This window comes from Dreissena polymorpha, chromosome 8, assembly GCF_020536995.1.
Source record: "Dreissena polymorpha isolate Duluth1 chromosome 8, UMN_Dpol_1.0, whole genome shotgun sequence".
Lineage (NCBI taxonomy): Eukaryota > Metazoa > Mollusca > Bivalvia > Myida > Dreissenidae > Dreissena > Dreissena polymorpha.
In genome coordinates this window covers 95,323,733-95,339,726 of record NC_068362.1, presented here as the reverse complement: position 1 = coordinate 95,339,726, position 15,994 = coordinate 95,323,733, and the positions used below count along the sequence as shown (strand labels likewise).

General features: G+C 36.7%; 1 protein-coding gene across 6 annotated transcripts in view; it reads left to right on the top strand.

The window, feature by feature from the left end:
* Nucleotides 1-10,883, top strand: part of LOC127841916 (uncharacterized) — a 36,440-nt gene extending 25,557 nt beyond the window's left edge. For all 6 annotated transcript variants that reach the window (XM_052371048.1, XM_052371051.1, XM_052371047.1 and 3 more), the window contains 6 exons: nucleotides 2,122-2,193; nucleotides 2,953-2,982; nucleotides 4,686-4,888; nucleotides 8,614-8,883; nucleotides 9,396-9,459; nucleotides 9,822-10,883. In XM_052371048.1, coding sequence (XP_052227008.1) covers nucleotides 2,122-2,193; nucleotides 2,953-2,982; nucleotides 4,686-4,888; nucleotides 8,614-8,883; nucleotides 9,396-9,459; nucleotides 9,822-10,406 — 1,224 coding nt within the window. In that variant the 3' untranslated portion in view covers nucleotides 10,407-10,883. The remainder of the gene's footprint in view (nucleotides 1-2,121; nucleotides 2,194-2,952; nucleotides 2,983-4,685; nucleotides 4,889-8,613; nucleotides 8,884-9,395; nucleotides 9,460-9,821) is intronic.
* The last annotated feature ends 5,111 nt before the right edge of the window (nucleotides 10,884-15,994 follow it).

Here is a 15,994-nt window from a genome sequence, read left to right as displayed (position 1 = left end):
AGAGAAGTTCTGCTCATTTGATTTCAACTGTAATGTTGTTATAAATCAAATATTATGCAAAGCTATGATTTTAATATTGGATTTGAAAATCGTCTATCATTGTTAGTCATATGTAATACAGCAAAAGTAATGTGAATGTAAATAGTTATAGTGGAAGGAAAAGTCTTCACTAATATACATGTGACAAAAATCACCTTTAAATAAGGGAGTTAATAAATGATGACTTTTGTGTTCTATAATATATATTTTTCTGCTAAGCTGGTTTTCATGATGTTAAGAAGTCTTATCTGATTAGTACTGCACTTGTTTCTTAAGATTTGTATTTTGCAGCATTTATGTTGCAGTATAACCTTCTTGATGTTAAGTTTAATCAAAAGGTTCCTGAAAGTTTATAGCAATGCTCATTTTAATTGATTACAAATATGCTAAAAGCAAACTACAGATTTTAAAATATCTTTTCACTTAAATTACTTTGTCGACCATAAAATTATACTTTTTAGCTCATCTATTTTTTGAAAAAAAATTATGAGCTATTGTCATCACCTTGGCGTCGGCGTCGGCGTTGGCGTCGGCGTCCGGTTAAGTTTTGCGTTTAGGTCCACTTTTCTCAGAAAGTATCAATGCTATTGCATTCAAACTTGGTACACTTACTAACTATCATAAGGGGACTGGGCAAGCAAAGTTAGATAATTCTGGCGTGCATTTTGACAGAATTATGTGCCCTTTTTATACTTAGAAAATTGTAAATTTTAGTTAAGTTTTGCGTTTAGGTCCACTTTTCTCAGAAAGTATCAATGCTATTGCATTCAAACTTGGTACACTTACTAACTATCATGAGGGGACTGGGCAGGCAAAGTTAGATAACTCTGGCGTGCATTTTGACAGAATTATGTGCCCTTTTTACTTTTAGAAAATTGAAAATTTTGGTTAAGTTTTGTGTTTAGGTCCATTTTATTCCTTAAGTATCAAAGCTATTGCTTTCATACTTGCAACACTTACTAACTATCATAAGGGGACTGTGCAGGCAAAGTAATGTAACTCTGACTGGCATTTTGACAGAATTATGTGCCCTTTTTATACTTAGAAAATTGAAAATTTGGTTAAGTTTTGTGTTTAGGTCAACTTTATTCCTACAGTATCAAAGCTATTGCTTTCATACTTGCAACACTTATTAACTATCATAAGGGGACCGTGCAGGAAAAGTTATGTAACTCTGACTGGCATTTGGACGGAATTATGGGCCCTTTATACTTAGAAAATTGAAAATTTGGTTAAGATTTGTGTTTTGGTCCACTTTACCCCTAAAGTATCATAGATATTGCCTTCATACTTGGAACACTCACAAACTATCATAAGGGTACAGTAAAAGGACAAGTTGCATAACTCTGGTTGTCATTGTTACGGAATTATGGCCCTTTTTTGACTTAGTAACTCTGAATATATGGTTAAATTTTGTGTTTCGATCCACTATACTTCTTAAGTGTCAAGGCTATTGCTTTCAAACTTCAAATACTTTCATGCTATCATGAGGTTACTGTACCTGGCAAGTTAAATTTTACCTTGACCTTTGAATGACCTTGACTCTCAAGGTCAAATTATTAAATTTTGCTAAAATTGCCATAACTTCTTTATTTATGATTAGATTTGATTGATACTTTGACAAAACTACTGTTACCTGACATACCACAATAGACTCCACCCAAACCATCCCCCGTGCCCTCCCCCCCCCCCCTAATTTTTTTTTTTTTTTTAAGATCATCTCACAAATGACCACCACACCCTCACACTATACCCCCCCCCCCCCAAATTTTTTATTTATTATTTTTTTTTTATTTTTTCTTTTTAACGGTTATGTTTGAAATACCGTCCAACCATCGCACCCAAAAAATCCCATCCCCCCCACCCCCACCCCCCGCCCTGATTTTTTTTTGTCTTCGCTTTTTTGGAAGATAATGTAATAAATGTCCACAACCCCACACTATACACCCCTCTTCACTCCACCCCTCCCTCCTTTGTGATTGAAAATGAGAGTCCCTTCACCTTTAAAAAGAAAATAGATGAGCGGTCTGCACCCGCAAGGCGGTGCTCTTGTTTTTAAACTGACATTGTTCTCTTTCACAGAGGACTCTCTACCTTTTCCAAACAGCAGATCATGCAAACATGGCTGAACATGCAGGTGTGAGGCATTTAAAGGTTGGTTATTTTGATATATTTTATTTTAAATTATTACATTTAAACAATGTTTTCAAATATTCTTTTTCTGTAGAATTTAAAAACAGTGACACTTTTCAGCTACCATTCTGTAAATTTACGGCATTGAATTACAACTTTCTGGATTTCATTTGGGGAAAATAAAGCCTTTTTGCATTAAGGCTTACCACATTTTATAATTAATAATGCCTATTTTTGCCGAGACACTGATGAAATGCAGGCAATTGCTATTCAATTCTTATAGTTACAACACAAAGACAATATTAGCTGTTGTGCTAACAATCTAAATTCCACATCAGAAATCTGTATGCTGGCATCTGAATCTTGTTCAGTATTTTTTCATTGTGGTCAAATGCCATAACCTTGATGTAAGTACAAAATTTGATGTCATTTAACTGCCACTGATGTGATTTCACATTTTGTAAAAGAAAAAGTTAGATGCTAATGAATATAAACATTTTGATTTCATACAGAGTTGGTTTATTTGGCAATTAAAAATAGGTCAGGTGGGTTGATTATCCAGTCAGAATGCAGTGCTGAAGTGAAAATAAAATGGTTGTGATTATATTCAAATTAAAGCAATTTTTCTGTTTGCTTATGTTTTGGCATAAATACTTAAGTCAACAAAAAATGTCTTATTCTTATATAGAGTTTTCATTTTTGACTGCTGACTTGCTGGTAGTTATGTCTATAATGTGATGTTATGAGGCCTAACAATATATATGTTTAAACACATTTTAGGTTTCAAAGGTCATGGAACATCCAGCGATGGTATGTAAAATTTAAATATGTTATAGTAAGTGCGACTGCAAAGTGAAACCACAAAACCTTGATTGACTTAATAGCAGACATGAAAACTCCTGACAGGTTGGTCTGGAGCTGTGCTGGCCAGGCTGGTAGGGAGCTGTGCTGGCTGCATTTGGCATGAAATCCGTTTTTCGTCCAATGTGGCTCACATGTTCTTCATTCTTTTTGTCCACAGTCTGAGTCAAGAGGTCAGATTGGTGTGATGGATATGGTGTCTGCCCTGCAATCTGGAGGTCGCCGGTGTGATCACCACTCAGGGAGTTTTTTCTGGATCTTTGCAAAAACACTAGTACTGGTTCTACCCAGGAAATATCATACTTTAGATTCGCTTTAGAAGCCCTTTTATCCTAGGATTATTATGTACTCATGTAATCAATGTTTAATAAATATGTGTTCACTTAACTCTTTCTTATGTTTTGACACTGACAAACCAATTAACATTTATGTGTTTGTAAACTTTTTTATAGTACATAAAGAATAGAATACAAGCTTTCACTGACAATTGTGTAATTCAAACAAAAGTGACTCGTTAATTTATTTAAAATCGTTCACATGACAAATGTGTAAAAAAAATAATGAATACAATTAGGGTTATTCTACCATGGATTGATTTTGAAATAACTTGCCAAAAAAGAATTATTTGATGAGACACAATATCAGGAAAATCAAGTTCAAAGGTCAATGTTTTTATTAAAGGTTAAAGGTCAAATAGAAATTTAATAATATACAGGCTGTTGGGATCATTAATTTATTCAGCATGGATTTATTTTCTTATAACTAGTAAAAGTGACAAATGAGATGTGGCACACAGAATCAGGTCACCCTGTCTAAAGTCAAGGTCACAATGCAAGGCCAGAGGTGAAGTTAAGGGAAGCAGCCCTTAACATGTCAAGGGCATTTTTTTCCAGCTTTGATGGATTTTAAATTCCTACGCAACAATAATTGAAATGATTGCAGGAAAAGTAAAACAAAAATAGAATGTATACTCAGACTCTTTATCCAATATTAAGGTCACATTCCATATTAATCCTTAGAATGAATGTATCAAGCTTGGTTTGTTTTTTAATGAATATGTAAGAAGTGAGGAGCATGATGATGAGATGCAATGTTGCATTCAAGAACTAGACTCCATATCCAAGCTACAGATCACAATTCAAAGTGAAATTCCATTAAATCAACATCAAACATCTAAAACAATAGGATAGATTTATATGACTTTTTTCTGGAAGGTAGGCAAAATATATCATTACCAAACACTGTTATAAATAAAATACATATGGAGTAGAACATAGTTTAAAGTGTATCAATAATTTGTGGAAAAAAATAATTATCAATGACATCTGTTTATTTTTGTAAAATTTCTATCCGTTTCTATGTTGCAATAACTTGCCAACATAAACCAAATATTTTTAGCCTCTTTAATCATGACTTATTTGCTTGAAAAGTTTCCCGTTTTTGGACTTTGTATAGTCCATTCACATGTTTCCCAAGTTAAATTACTCTATACCAACTTCCACACCCTTTCATCAATCCAAATCTGATCATGTATGCAAAGTGATGTGTGCATCATAACGATGTTGAATACTGTACTTGCACTTGTACTGTAGCATGCATAAAGGTAAGTGTTGGGTCACTGTTTGTGAGCTATTCATCATCTTGTTGTCCAGGTAACATCCAGCCTCTCTGTCAATACTCCAGCCATTCCTGCCCCACTGACTGACATGAAAATTGTGCCCAGCCAGCATGGTACAGAGTCTCGAATTCCATTTGTTGATGAGCTGGAAGCATTCACCAATGGGAGAATAGTAAGAAACCTGCCATGCGGGAAACTGGAGTGTATGTATGCTGTCACCAAGGACTGTGTCTTAAGGTTAGTTGATTTTGTACACATTCCTATTTTGTAATTTAATTGCAACTGATCATTTTCAGTAGAGCGCTAATAAAACCGAAACAACTAAGAGACACTTTTTTTAAGATTTTAAAATACTTGTTTAATTTAAAACAATACTAAATTTCTGCTCGGGACTTTTACCCTGGAGTTTTATGAACTCATGGTATATTTAACGGTGCATTTAGAGTTGAACACTGCTATTTCAATCACTTGAATTAGCCACTTTTTATGCCCCTGGTAGGGTGGCATATAGAAGTTGCACTGTCCATTCAGCATTCTGTTTTCCGGAGGTTTTTACGCAAGGCTTTAAGATATTGAGCTGATTTTTGTTTCGTGTGTCAACCTACATGACCTTCAGATGAAGTGTAAAATTCGTTACGGTCCGTTGATTTTTTGATGAAGATACATGTCTTTTACTGATTTAAGGGAAGTAATAAGCTTAAAAGAGTGAAATTCGTGTTGATCTGAACATTTTTGGTTGTAGTTATGAGCCTTGAACTTAGACATTTTCACTATTATAACTGTTTTCCCGAGGAATTTTTACCAAATGCTTTCAGATATTGAGCTGAGTTTTGGTACCGTATATGAGTACCTACATGACCTACAGATGAAGTGTGAAATTTGTTCTGGTTCATTGTTTTTGGCGAAGTTATGGGCTCGGACTTGGAAATATTCAATAAAATAAATGTTTTCCGTAGGTTTTTAGCTCACCTGATTGCTCAGGTGAGCTTTTGTTACCGGTCTGTGTCCGTCGTCTGTCCGTCGGTCCGTCCACATTTGTTTGAAAACTTTCTAGAGGCCACATTTATTGTCCGATCTTCATGAAACTTAGTCAGAAGTTTGTCACAATGAAAACTCGGTCGATTTCGAAACTGGGTCGTGCAGGGTCAAAAACTAGGTCACTAGGTCAAAAAAAAGAAAAAACTTGTAAACACTGTAGAAGTCACATTTCATGCCCAATCTTCATGTAACTTTGTCAAAATGTTTGTCTTAATGATATGTTGGTTGAGTTCAAAAGTGGTTCTGGTCCGTTGAAAAACATGGCCGCCAGTGGGCGGGGCAGTTTTCCTTATTTGGCCATAGAGAAACCTTGTAAACACTCTTGTAAGTCACAATTTTTGCCCAATCATCATGAAAGTTGGTCAAAACATTGGTTTTATTGATATCTGGGACGAGTTCTAAAATGATCCAGATCGGTGAAAAAACATGGCCGCCAGTGGGCGGGGCATTTTTCTCTATATGTATATTGTGAAAACATGTGAACACTCTAGAAGTCACATTTTTTGCCCAATTTTCATGAAATTTGGTCAGAACATTTGTTTCCTTGATATGAGAGTTAAGTTTGAAAATGGTTTCGGTCAGTTGAATAACATGGCTGCCAGGGGGGGGGGCAGTTTTCCTTATTTGGCTATAGAGAAACCTTGTAAACACTCTAGAAGTCACAATTTTTTCCCAATCGTCATGAAAGTTGGTCAAAACATTGGTTTTATTGATATCTTGGACAAGTTCGAAAATGGTCCAGATTGGTGTAAAAACATGGTCGCCAGTGGGCAGGGCATTTTTCTCTATATGTATATAGTGAAAACATGTGAACACTCTAGTAGTCACATTTTTGGCCCAATTTTCATGAAATTTGGTCAGAACATTTGTTTCCTTGATATAAGAGTTGAGTTTGAAAATGGTTTCGGTCAGTTGAATAACATGGCTGCTGGGGGGGGGGGGGGCAGTTTTCCTTATTTGGCTATAGAGAAACCTTGTAAACATTCTAGAAGTCACAATTTTTGCGCAATCATGAAAGTTGGTCAAAACATTGGTTTTATTGATATCTCGGACGAGTTCGAAAATAGTCCAGATCGGTGAAAAAACATGGCCGCCAGTGGGCGGGGCATTTTTCTCTATATGTATATAGTGAAAACATGTGAACACTCAAGAAGTCACATTTTTGGCCCAATTTTCATGAAATTTGGTCAGAACATTTGTGTCCTTGATATGAGAGTTGAGTTTGAAAATGGTTCCGGTCAGTTGAATAACATGGCTGCGAGGGGGGGGGGGGGCAGTTTTCTTATATTTATAAAGTAAAAAAAGCTTGTGAACACTCTAGAAATCACATTTTTTTACCAATCATCATGAAACTTGTTGAAAAGATTGGTTTTATATATATTACATAATTAATGCCATAATTATTGCCCTTAGATTGTCCAAATGTTTATAATATTATACAAAATCCTTGTAAACACTCTAGCGGTCACAATTTTGTTTCAGATTCTATGAATCTTGTTCATAATATTTATTTTTGTAAGCAAAATTTGATGTTTGGTAAGGGGGGTCTACTCAAAATATAGGTCACCAGGGCAAATCTTACAAAAACAAAATCACTCCATATGCCAGAGTTTTGGTTCAATAATGATGAAACTTGACCAGGATGTTTGTCTGGACAATATCTAGGTCAAGTTTGACATTTGGTAAAGATTGAATGAACCGACTCCTCTCAGGTGAGCGAACTAGGGCCATCTTGGCCCTCTTGTTTACGCATTGCTTTCAGATATTGAGCTTATTTTTGGTATGTGAGTCCACCTACATGACCTACTGCTTAAGAGTAAAATTCGATTCAGTCCATTGATTTTTCATGAAGATAGGGCCTTTGACTTATCTTAATTTTTTCCCAGGGAAGTAACAAGCTTTAAAGGACGATACTTTTTATTAATCATTTGTCAGGTACAGGTCATTTTTACAAGGGTAGTAATATTTTTTAAAGAGATAAAATCAGCTTCTATTAATAGAAAGTAAAAGGCATAGAGACTTGAGACAAAAGTGGATATATAAATTTTCTCTACAATTACCGTTTTCTGAATGTTTTGTATGCAACACTTTTAGATATTGAGCTTATATTTGGTATGTGAGTCTACCTACATGACCTTCAGAACAAGTGTGAAATTTGTTCTGGTCCATTGATTTTTGGCGAAGTTATGGGCCTTGGACTTAAAATTTTCACTATAATAAATGTTGTGGGTCTTGATTTCTCTAAAATAGCTGCCGTTGGGGCATTGTCTTTCACAAAGGCAGCTCTTATTGGACATTTTTTGCCTGTCTAAATTTTGTCCTTTATTGAATTTAATTTAAAATAATAAACTTTTTTTTAAATTCATCTTTATTGCCAAATAAAATTTTGGTCCCAATAATGCTCTTCACACTTTATCATCAGTAATTCTTTCAAAGTCCAAAGTCTGTATTAGTAAACACCATCTGGCTTGGAATGCCAATATGGACTTTGAAAGAAACAGTTTACACACCTATTTTTTTCTTGCGTACCAAATCACTGCTGAATATCGCATGGATAAATAATCTGCCTTAATAGATATAACACATTTCGGATGTGGTTGTTTATTTTTTGATTGGTTTAAAATGTATGTACAAAATCAAATATCTGCAGTGTTTATTGATATTTGTTTAATACCTATAATAGTATTTATGAATCTTAATATCAATGTACTCATAATAATCAACTTATAATGTAAGATCATCTTATACATATTACTAAATAGAACATATCTTGTTCAAACTATTTTGGATCATCCAAACGACCTGAAATAGCAATGTTCAACTGCATATTAATTTTTGGGTATTATTATATGTTGTCCACTTGAAACATGATATTTTCAGTAATCTATATGAAGTGATCATTTTCAACATATTCATTATTTCAGCTACCAAAAGCTCTATGAGGAGCACGCAACAAAAATCAGTGATCAAGGGAGTCGAATGTCACCAAAAAAGAACCATTCTAAGCTGGAAACAGATGACATGAAAACCAGTCAGAGTAGTGCATTGAAATCACATGATCTTGCTGGTGACAAATCTAAAAGCAGTATCAGTTCAAGGGACCTGCCCAACTGGATGATGAAGAAGACAAGCATTCATGGGAGTGTCACACACATGCAAGACTCCACAGATTCCTTGAAGGCAAAGAAACATAGGTATGTCATAAGATCTCCTCCTATCTTTTTGATCACTCACACAAACAATACGAATACATTTTGTTAACTAATCAGGGCTGAATTAAGTATACTTCAAAGTATCCGGGGTACGGGGAAGTGGTACCCGGGGGGACCTCAACCCATTCAGCATCACTTACATGCATTTGTTTATTTCTTTTTTAAGTATCTGTATATTGATGCAATAGCTTTTGTTATTAAAAAAGTGTCCAGTTGGTTTGGGAATAAGTCATGATATCATTTGTATGACCATTCTGCCCTTACATCTGATTCCAATATGGGCTCGTTCCTTTACTGGTTTGTGCACTTAATACTGGTAAACCAGCTCAACTAGGAAAAGTGCAAGTAGGTAAATATAGTGAAATACTTTTTATAACGTCAAATATTCCTAATAAGGAAAATAATCACACAAAGAAACACGTACACTAAAACAAGTACTTCAATACTATACTAAATAAACAAGGACTGCATGAAATGCATGCTTTGTATTTCAGTAAGACCTGGTATGTTATGACAGAGAAGGAGTTGACAGAGGTGGCCTTTGACATACTGAAACAGGTCAAAAATAATAATATTTATTGAAATATATTATGTTTATTCTTAATGATTGGCCGAAACAGTTTTTTTTCTTGCAAGTGAATGCCTGTTTAAGAACTGAATTATGATTTCAGCGAAAATGTTGTTTCTTTCACAATTTCTCAGATTATTTCTCATTTTAATGAATGTCTTTGCATGGAGCCTGTATAAAAATATGGAACGTTCTGCTGTAAAGACTTTTTCAGTATATGCCTTTATTTGTTGCATTTTCCAACAGTGATGATCAAAAGCAGAAGCCATGTTTGATTTAGAAAATATTTATTATTATAAGTTACTAATTGTGTGTCGTTTTCAAATTTGCTTTAGTATTCTTTTAATTTCAGGCTGGAAAAGACGACATAGCACTGCAGCTGTCCAGAGCTGTGGAGGAAGAACGAGATGCATTTGCAAGTAACATGTCTACAGCAAACAAAAGTCACAAACGTTCAAAGCATGGGCACTCTAAAACTGTTTCCACTGACAAAAAGAGTATGCTACAAGAACATGACAATATAGGAGATGAACTTGGGAGCTTGTGCCCTAAAATGGATCCTGAAGACAGTCATGATGATATGGTGAATGTCCAGTACTCAAAAGAAGATGAGAAGGATAATGGTGTCTCTGAGGGATCAGATGATAGTGATTCTGAAACAAGAGAAACAACTCATCATAAAGGTTCGGTTGACCATACATTTTCTGGATGTGAAGAAATGGTTGACAATACTGGAGTGGCTCATAAAGGTCGGAGAGCGGACGTTTATAAACAACACATTGATAAAAGAGCTGGTTTGTCTTTAAGTGTGACCAGTGCTGCGAGAGATAAATGGTTTGATGCTAAGGAGATAGTGACAGATATTCTGGAGGATTTCACCATGCCCTCTTCAATACAGAAGCCATCCCCTAGGAAACGGTCAAGGTGTACTTTTTGAAAAGCATTTTGCTGACGCAGTATATGTGCAGTTTATAACTATTATAGGACTGATCATCGTCATCATCCTCGTGATCTTCGTCGTTATCTCCTCCTCCTCCTCATCATCATCATGGTTCCTATATTTCACATATTTGGCTGAATGGAGGTGTACTGTAATCTCCGTTCTATTTACACATGAAAACATCAATGTTTTGCTTCTAAAGAATTAACCGGATATACTGATGGGGATACATAACCTTCCCAGTTGTCATTATTTACTAAATGTGCAGTCTAATGTGTCTGTGCTGAAAAATATTAAAAATCATTCATGCGACCAGGCGTGGAAACTAAGTCAGGTCATTTGCAAAGGAACCTAAAAGAAAGCATGCATGACATCCCCGCTGAAGGGGACTTTACACCGAAACACAGAAAGAATGTGGACCTGTCATATCTTGATGAAATATTTTTGTGATTTCTGAAATAAAAATTTGTATTATTTTGTTTTGAAAACAAGTGTATTTCAAAAGTGATCACTAGAATGAGACAGAATATATTAGCAGAATCATCTTCTAAGCTAAAAGTCGCAATTCAATGTCCATTGTCAAATTTATGAAAGTTATACTTAACACTTTGTCGGGATCATTACTTTCCTCAGAATGGATTAATATTCAACTTAGCACAAGTCACACACATGATAAAGCGCACAAGAACTAGGTCTAAGATCAATAAGAAAATTCATCACAAAGGTCAAGTTTAGGGTAGAAGTCCTTAAGTTCTTGTTAAAATTATGTTTAATCTGTTTGATGCCTATGTCGCATCGATTATAAATTATGGAAGCATTTTATTTTATCTGAATGCATTTGAGAAATGAAAAAAGTGTCACGGGATGTATGAGAAAACATTTGACACGAATCAAAGTTCATTGTTTTTTAACGTTCTTTTTTCTGTCTACTTGTTAAATGAATCTATCTTGCACTTGTGCAAGTTCCCCGCTGTAATGTCCAATCATTAAACGTAACAGTGATTTCTTGGTGACTAGTCCAAATAATTAGACGTAAGCTACCCCGCTTATCGTGTGTGTGTATTTGAGATTTATTTACAGGTCGTCCAGCGTCTTCTCGACTACAGATGTATCGACCTGCCCCTGTGACCCTTCAGGGGAGAAAATAAGGTCATATTATACATCATAGCACGATGGCCAATGAGACCTTAATGTGACTAGATGCTTTTTTTTTTTTTTTTTTTTTTTTTTTTTTTTTTTTTTTAATGGATTATGTAGTGGCCTTTTATCAAAATGGTTTTTGCAGTATTCCTATTATCTCTAGATTATCATTATCCTTATTGGCATTAATGTTAATTCCTTAAAGTTTGTGTGTGATTTTTGTGCTCTCCGCCCCAAGAGGTGTTAGTGGGGGTTCGAGCGGGATACAGAGGGCGCCCCGATTCCAGAGGCGCCCCTGGTTCTTTTAAGTGCCCGGTGTACAGCACCGATACACTGCACCCCCGTTTAACGTCCCTCGCGGAGGACTTGTTAGTACATAAACATAGATTAGTACAGATATTACTCTATTGCCCTGTGTCTTGGTGTAAATTCACATGGGCTCTCTCTGTTGTGCTGTTGGTTATTGTCAGGTGTTTAATGGTGTTGCAAGGGTCAGAATAGTTTTGAAGTTTAGTATAGTAGAAAAGGGGCTGCGTTTGTGTGGTTGGACCGAGATGACTGATTGGTTGTTGGTGGTGCAGGGAGGACAATATCTGGTTCTACACTTTCTTTCTTTGGGAGACAATTTTCACGCGCCTTTTTTGTTTTTGAGAGAGAGAGAGAGAGCGCGCACGTTCTTCTTCCTGTTTACATTGCTAGTGGTTACACAGATGGTTATTATATGTATTAGTGCATTTTGTTCAGGAGGGAATAGATCTGGGATGTTAATGCTGACCATCCCTCTAATTCGATCTGATCCTCATAGTGACAAGGGTAATACGTGCAGGTTAGCAATACATGGTTTACAATTCAACGTCAAACGTAACAAGGCACAGGCATGCAAGGAAAAAACTTACACTACTCTACAAGAAAACATCACCTACGCTACAGTAGGGGAAACAACAACAACAAATGCCGTCACCATTCTCTTTTTATTTTTATTTTTGTCATGTTCGGTATGTCATGTCAACGGGGCCAGAGTGCACGGATGTCATGTCAACGGAGCCAGAGTGCACGGGCGAGAGATATCTCTTCAGGCGCGCCCTCTGGCCCAGCCGACACGCTCTACTCAACATGTTTAAGTCTTGTACATATGGGGAAAATGTTAACTAATCACATTTAATTACAACAATATTTACACCTATAGGGGTTGCACTGTGGGTAAATTTGCCCACGTACGCACTTACTGCGTCTTCCGATCCTGCGTGGAAGTATGTTGTCTGTGTCCCCTACCTTCGTCGTTGTTGCTGATTACAGCTTAAGAGAAGGAAAGCGAGGGTCTCGCGGAACCCTGGGTTTTGTTACCTAGAGCGCTATTTGGTTGTAAAAGAAGGCTTAGAGCTTATCCATAGTGGTCGAAAGGGGCCAAGTGACATATGTATTGGGGGGGGGGGGGGACGTACCCTTCCGTCGTTTTAGTATTATTAGTCTTTATCTATTTATTTATTGGTGTAATTTTCCTATATATCATAAAGCGCAGACGAGGAAACCGCGAACGTTCGTTATAGACAGCTCCCTCATCTTTGCCTTGTTTATAGTATTGTTTATTTATGTATTGACGTCAACAAGGTGTTATTGGACACTGCATTGTAATGTACTACCAATCCAAAGTACAATTGGACCCCAAATACAATTACAGGTTCTCGGCGTGCACATTACATGCAGTGTTTCTATATCTATTTATTTGTTGATGCAATTTACCTCTTGTCATAAGTCATTATTAATTGGAATCTTTAAAATTACATATATCATGGATTGTTTTACGGTACAGTTTTAGAACCAAATTAATTAATAATAGTATATAAGTTCGAGCCGGGCGCAGACGAGTGGCCATATGGACAACACCGGAGTGACCATCGTCCGAGACCCACCCGTCATTAGTACATAAAGTTGCCATTATTGATCTGAGTTTTTATTTATTTATTTATTTTAATTTTCCTATAGGGCCGGGATAATAGGGTTAGGTTCAGTTCGGGCCCAGACGAGTGGCCATATGGTGCACACCGAAGTGACCATCGTCCGAGTCCCGCCCGTCATTAGTACATAAGATTGCTATTATTAATTTGAATAAATAAAGCAGTATATAACTGACGGTATGTGTTGTTATTTCTATCTACCGCTAATAGTCAAACGGAATATTATATTTTATCTAAGTAGCCCGTGTCGCGCAAAAATTTTAACACGTGCAGTCGCACAACAGGAGCGATTCCGCTTGGAGGCATCAACAGTGAGTCGCGATTAATGATAAGTGGGTTTTTGTAGGCCGCTATTACCCCTGCACTTAGTTCTAGTCTCTGTTCAGCGTGTTTAGGGCATATAAAGAAAAGATGTTCAAACGTGTTATGAATGTTGCACTGGGGGCAGAGGACAGTTTTGTAATAGTCGCCGTGCAATCTAGTCACCCTTAGGCGCATGCGCGAGTAAGCCCTGTCCTCCCTTTTAATGGGACTATAGATGTTAATCTTATGGCTAGGGTTGGTTAATATCGGTAAATTATGATCGGCGCAGTAAATTGACCATTTGTGATCCTGTTCATTATACCCTTTTTGGTTTATGATTGCAATTAGTTCGCGCGCGCTAGGCTTTAAATCAGAGGGTAGACCTTCATGGGAACCTATTCTGGCAAGTTGGTCAGCGTGTTCGTTACCCGGAATGCCTACGTGACTCGGGATCCATACGAATTGGAGAGTGATATTGTTGTTTGCTAGTTTTGTGATTCCCTTTAATGTTGCACATATAAGGTCGGGACGCGTTTTCGATGATCCTGCATTAAGTGCTTGTAAGGCGCTGAGAGAATCGGTTAATATCGCGTAGTTTGAGCGTTCGTGGGTTTCAAGTTTATTAAGCCACTTTATGGCGCTGTTTATTATAGCTAGTTCGCAAGCAAATATAGACAGTTCTTTATTGTATTTTACCTTGCACTGATGTATAATGACATTTTTGGGTTGATACACTACAAAAGCCGCGCCTGCTATTTCAAGTTCCTCATTTTTGCTACCGTCAGTGAAAATCTGGGTGTAATCCCCATATTTATCTGTTACATAGTTTTGAGCTATAGAGCCACTGTTTGGGTCGTGGTCGGATTTTTTAATTAATGTTGTTAGATGTAAGTCAATATTTGGTTTTGATAGATTTCTTAAGCTAAAGTATGTAGGTTCCTGAGTTTTAATGTCAATAGTCTCATAATATTTGCCTAGCTCGAGCACGTTCTGCGCGTACGGGAGACCACTCTTCTTTTTCTTTTTTTGGTAGGCCGGGTCTTCAGTAACACTAAGGTTAATTGGGAGGTGTGGTCCCATAGATAGCGTGCGCGCGCGGTATTTTAGTTGGTTAATTTGCCTTTGTTGACCCAGTTCTATCATTCCACATTCGGCGTGCAGCAGAACGGTGCTTGTAGATTTACGTGTACCAGTTATAATTTTAAGTGCCGTATTTTGGATTACTTGTAATTTATTGAGTAATGTTTCACTGGCTGAATTGTACGCAATGCTTCCGTAGTTTATTTTTGCCCAGATAGTGGCTTTATAAATACGCATAAGGGCTTTTTTATCCGTACCCCAGTTGTTTCTTTGGATGCATTTTAGAAAGTTGAGGTCCTTTTGGCAGCGTACAACTAGTTTAAGGATGTGGTCTTTCCATGTTAAATATTTGTCAAATGTCATACCCAAAAAAGTAATGTTGTCAAGAAGCGGAAGAGGAGCACCACATAGAGTAAGTTGTGGGGGGTTAGGGGTTTTCTTAGATCGAGTTGCTTTACGTGCATTTGCCGCTACTTTTTGTGCACTGGCAGGGAATAAGATTGCTTGGGTTTTTGTGGGATTTATTTGGAAGCCATACGATGCGCTCCAGTTTTCTATTGCAGTTAGGGCTTTTTGGATTTTAGTAATTGCTAGATTCGGTGATTTAGATGTGGTCCATATTGCACTATCGTCTACAAAAAGTGATAAATTGATTAGATCAGTGTTATTTTGTGAATTATGTGCCTTAATTTCTCTGTCTAGGGTGTTCATAGTCACGGAAAATAATATTGGAGATAGGACACTACCTTGGGGACAGCCGTTTATAGTCTCAACTGATTCTGATGTCGCGTCATGCAGTCTCACTTTTATTTTACGCGTTGTAAGAAAAGCTGCAAGCCAGTTGAGCATATTACCCTCTATTCCTAACGTATTAAGTGTTTTAATGGCGTTTTCGTTCCATAGTTTATCGAATGCGGCTGTGAGGTCTAAAAATACGGCTGCTACGGTTTGACCGAGATTTTGGGCTCTTTTAATATCAGCTTCAAGGCGTACTAAATGATCTTCGCAAGAGTGGTTAGATCTACAGCCCGATTGGACTTCTGAGATTTTGTTATGTTTTTCTAGATACGCGCAGAGTCTCGGTTTTATCATTTTCTGCATTAGTTT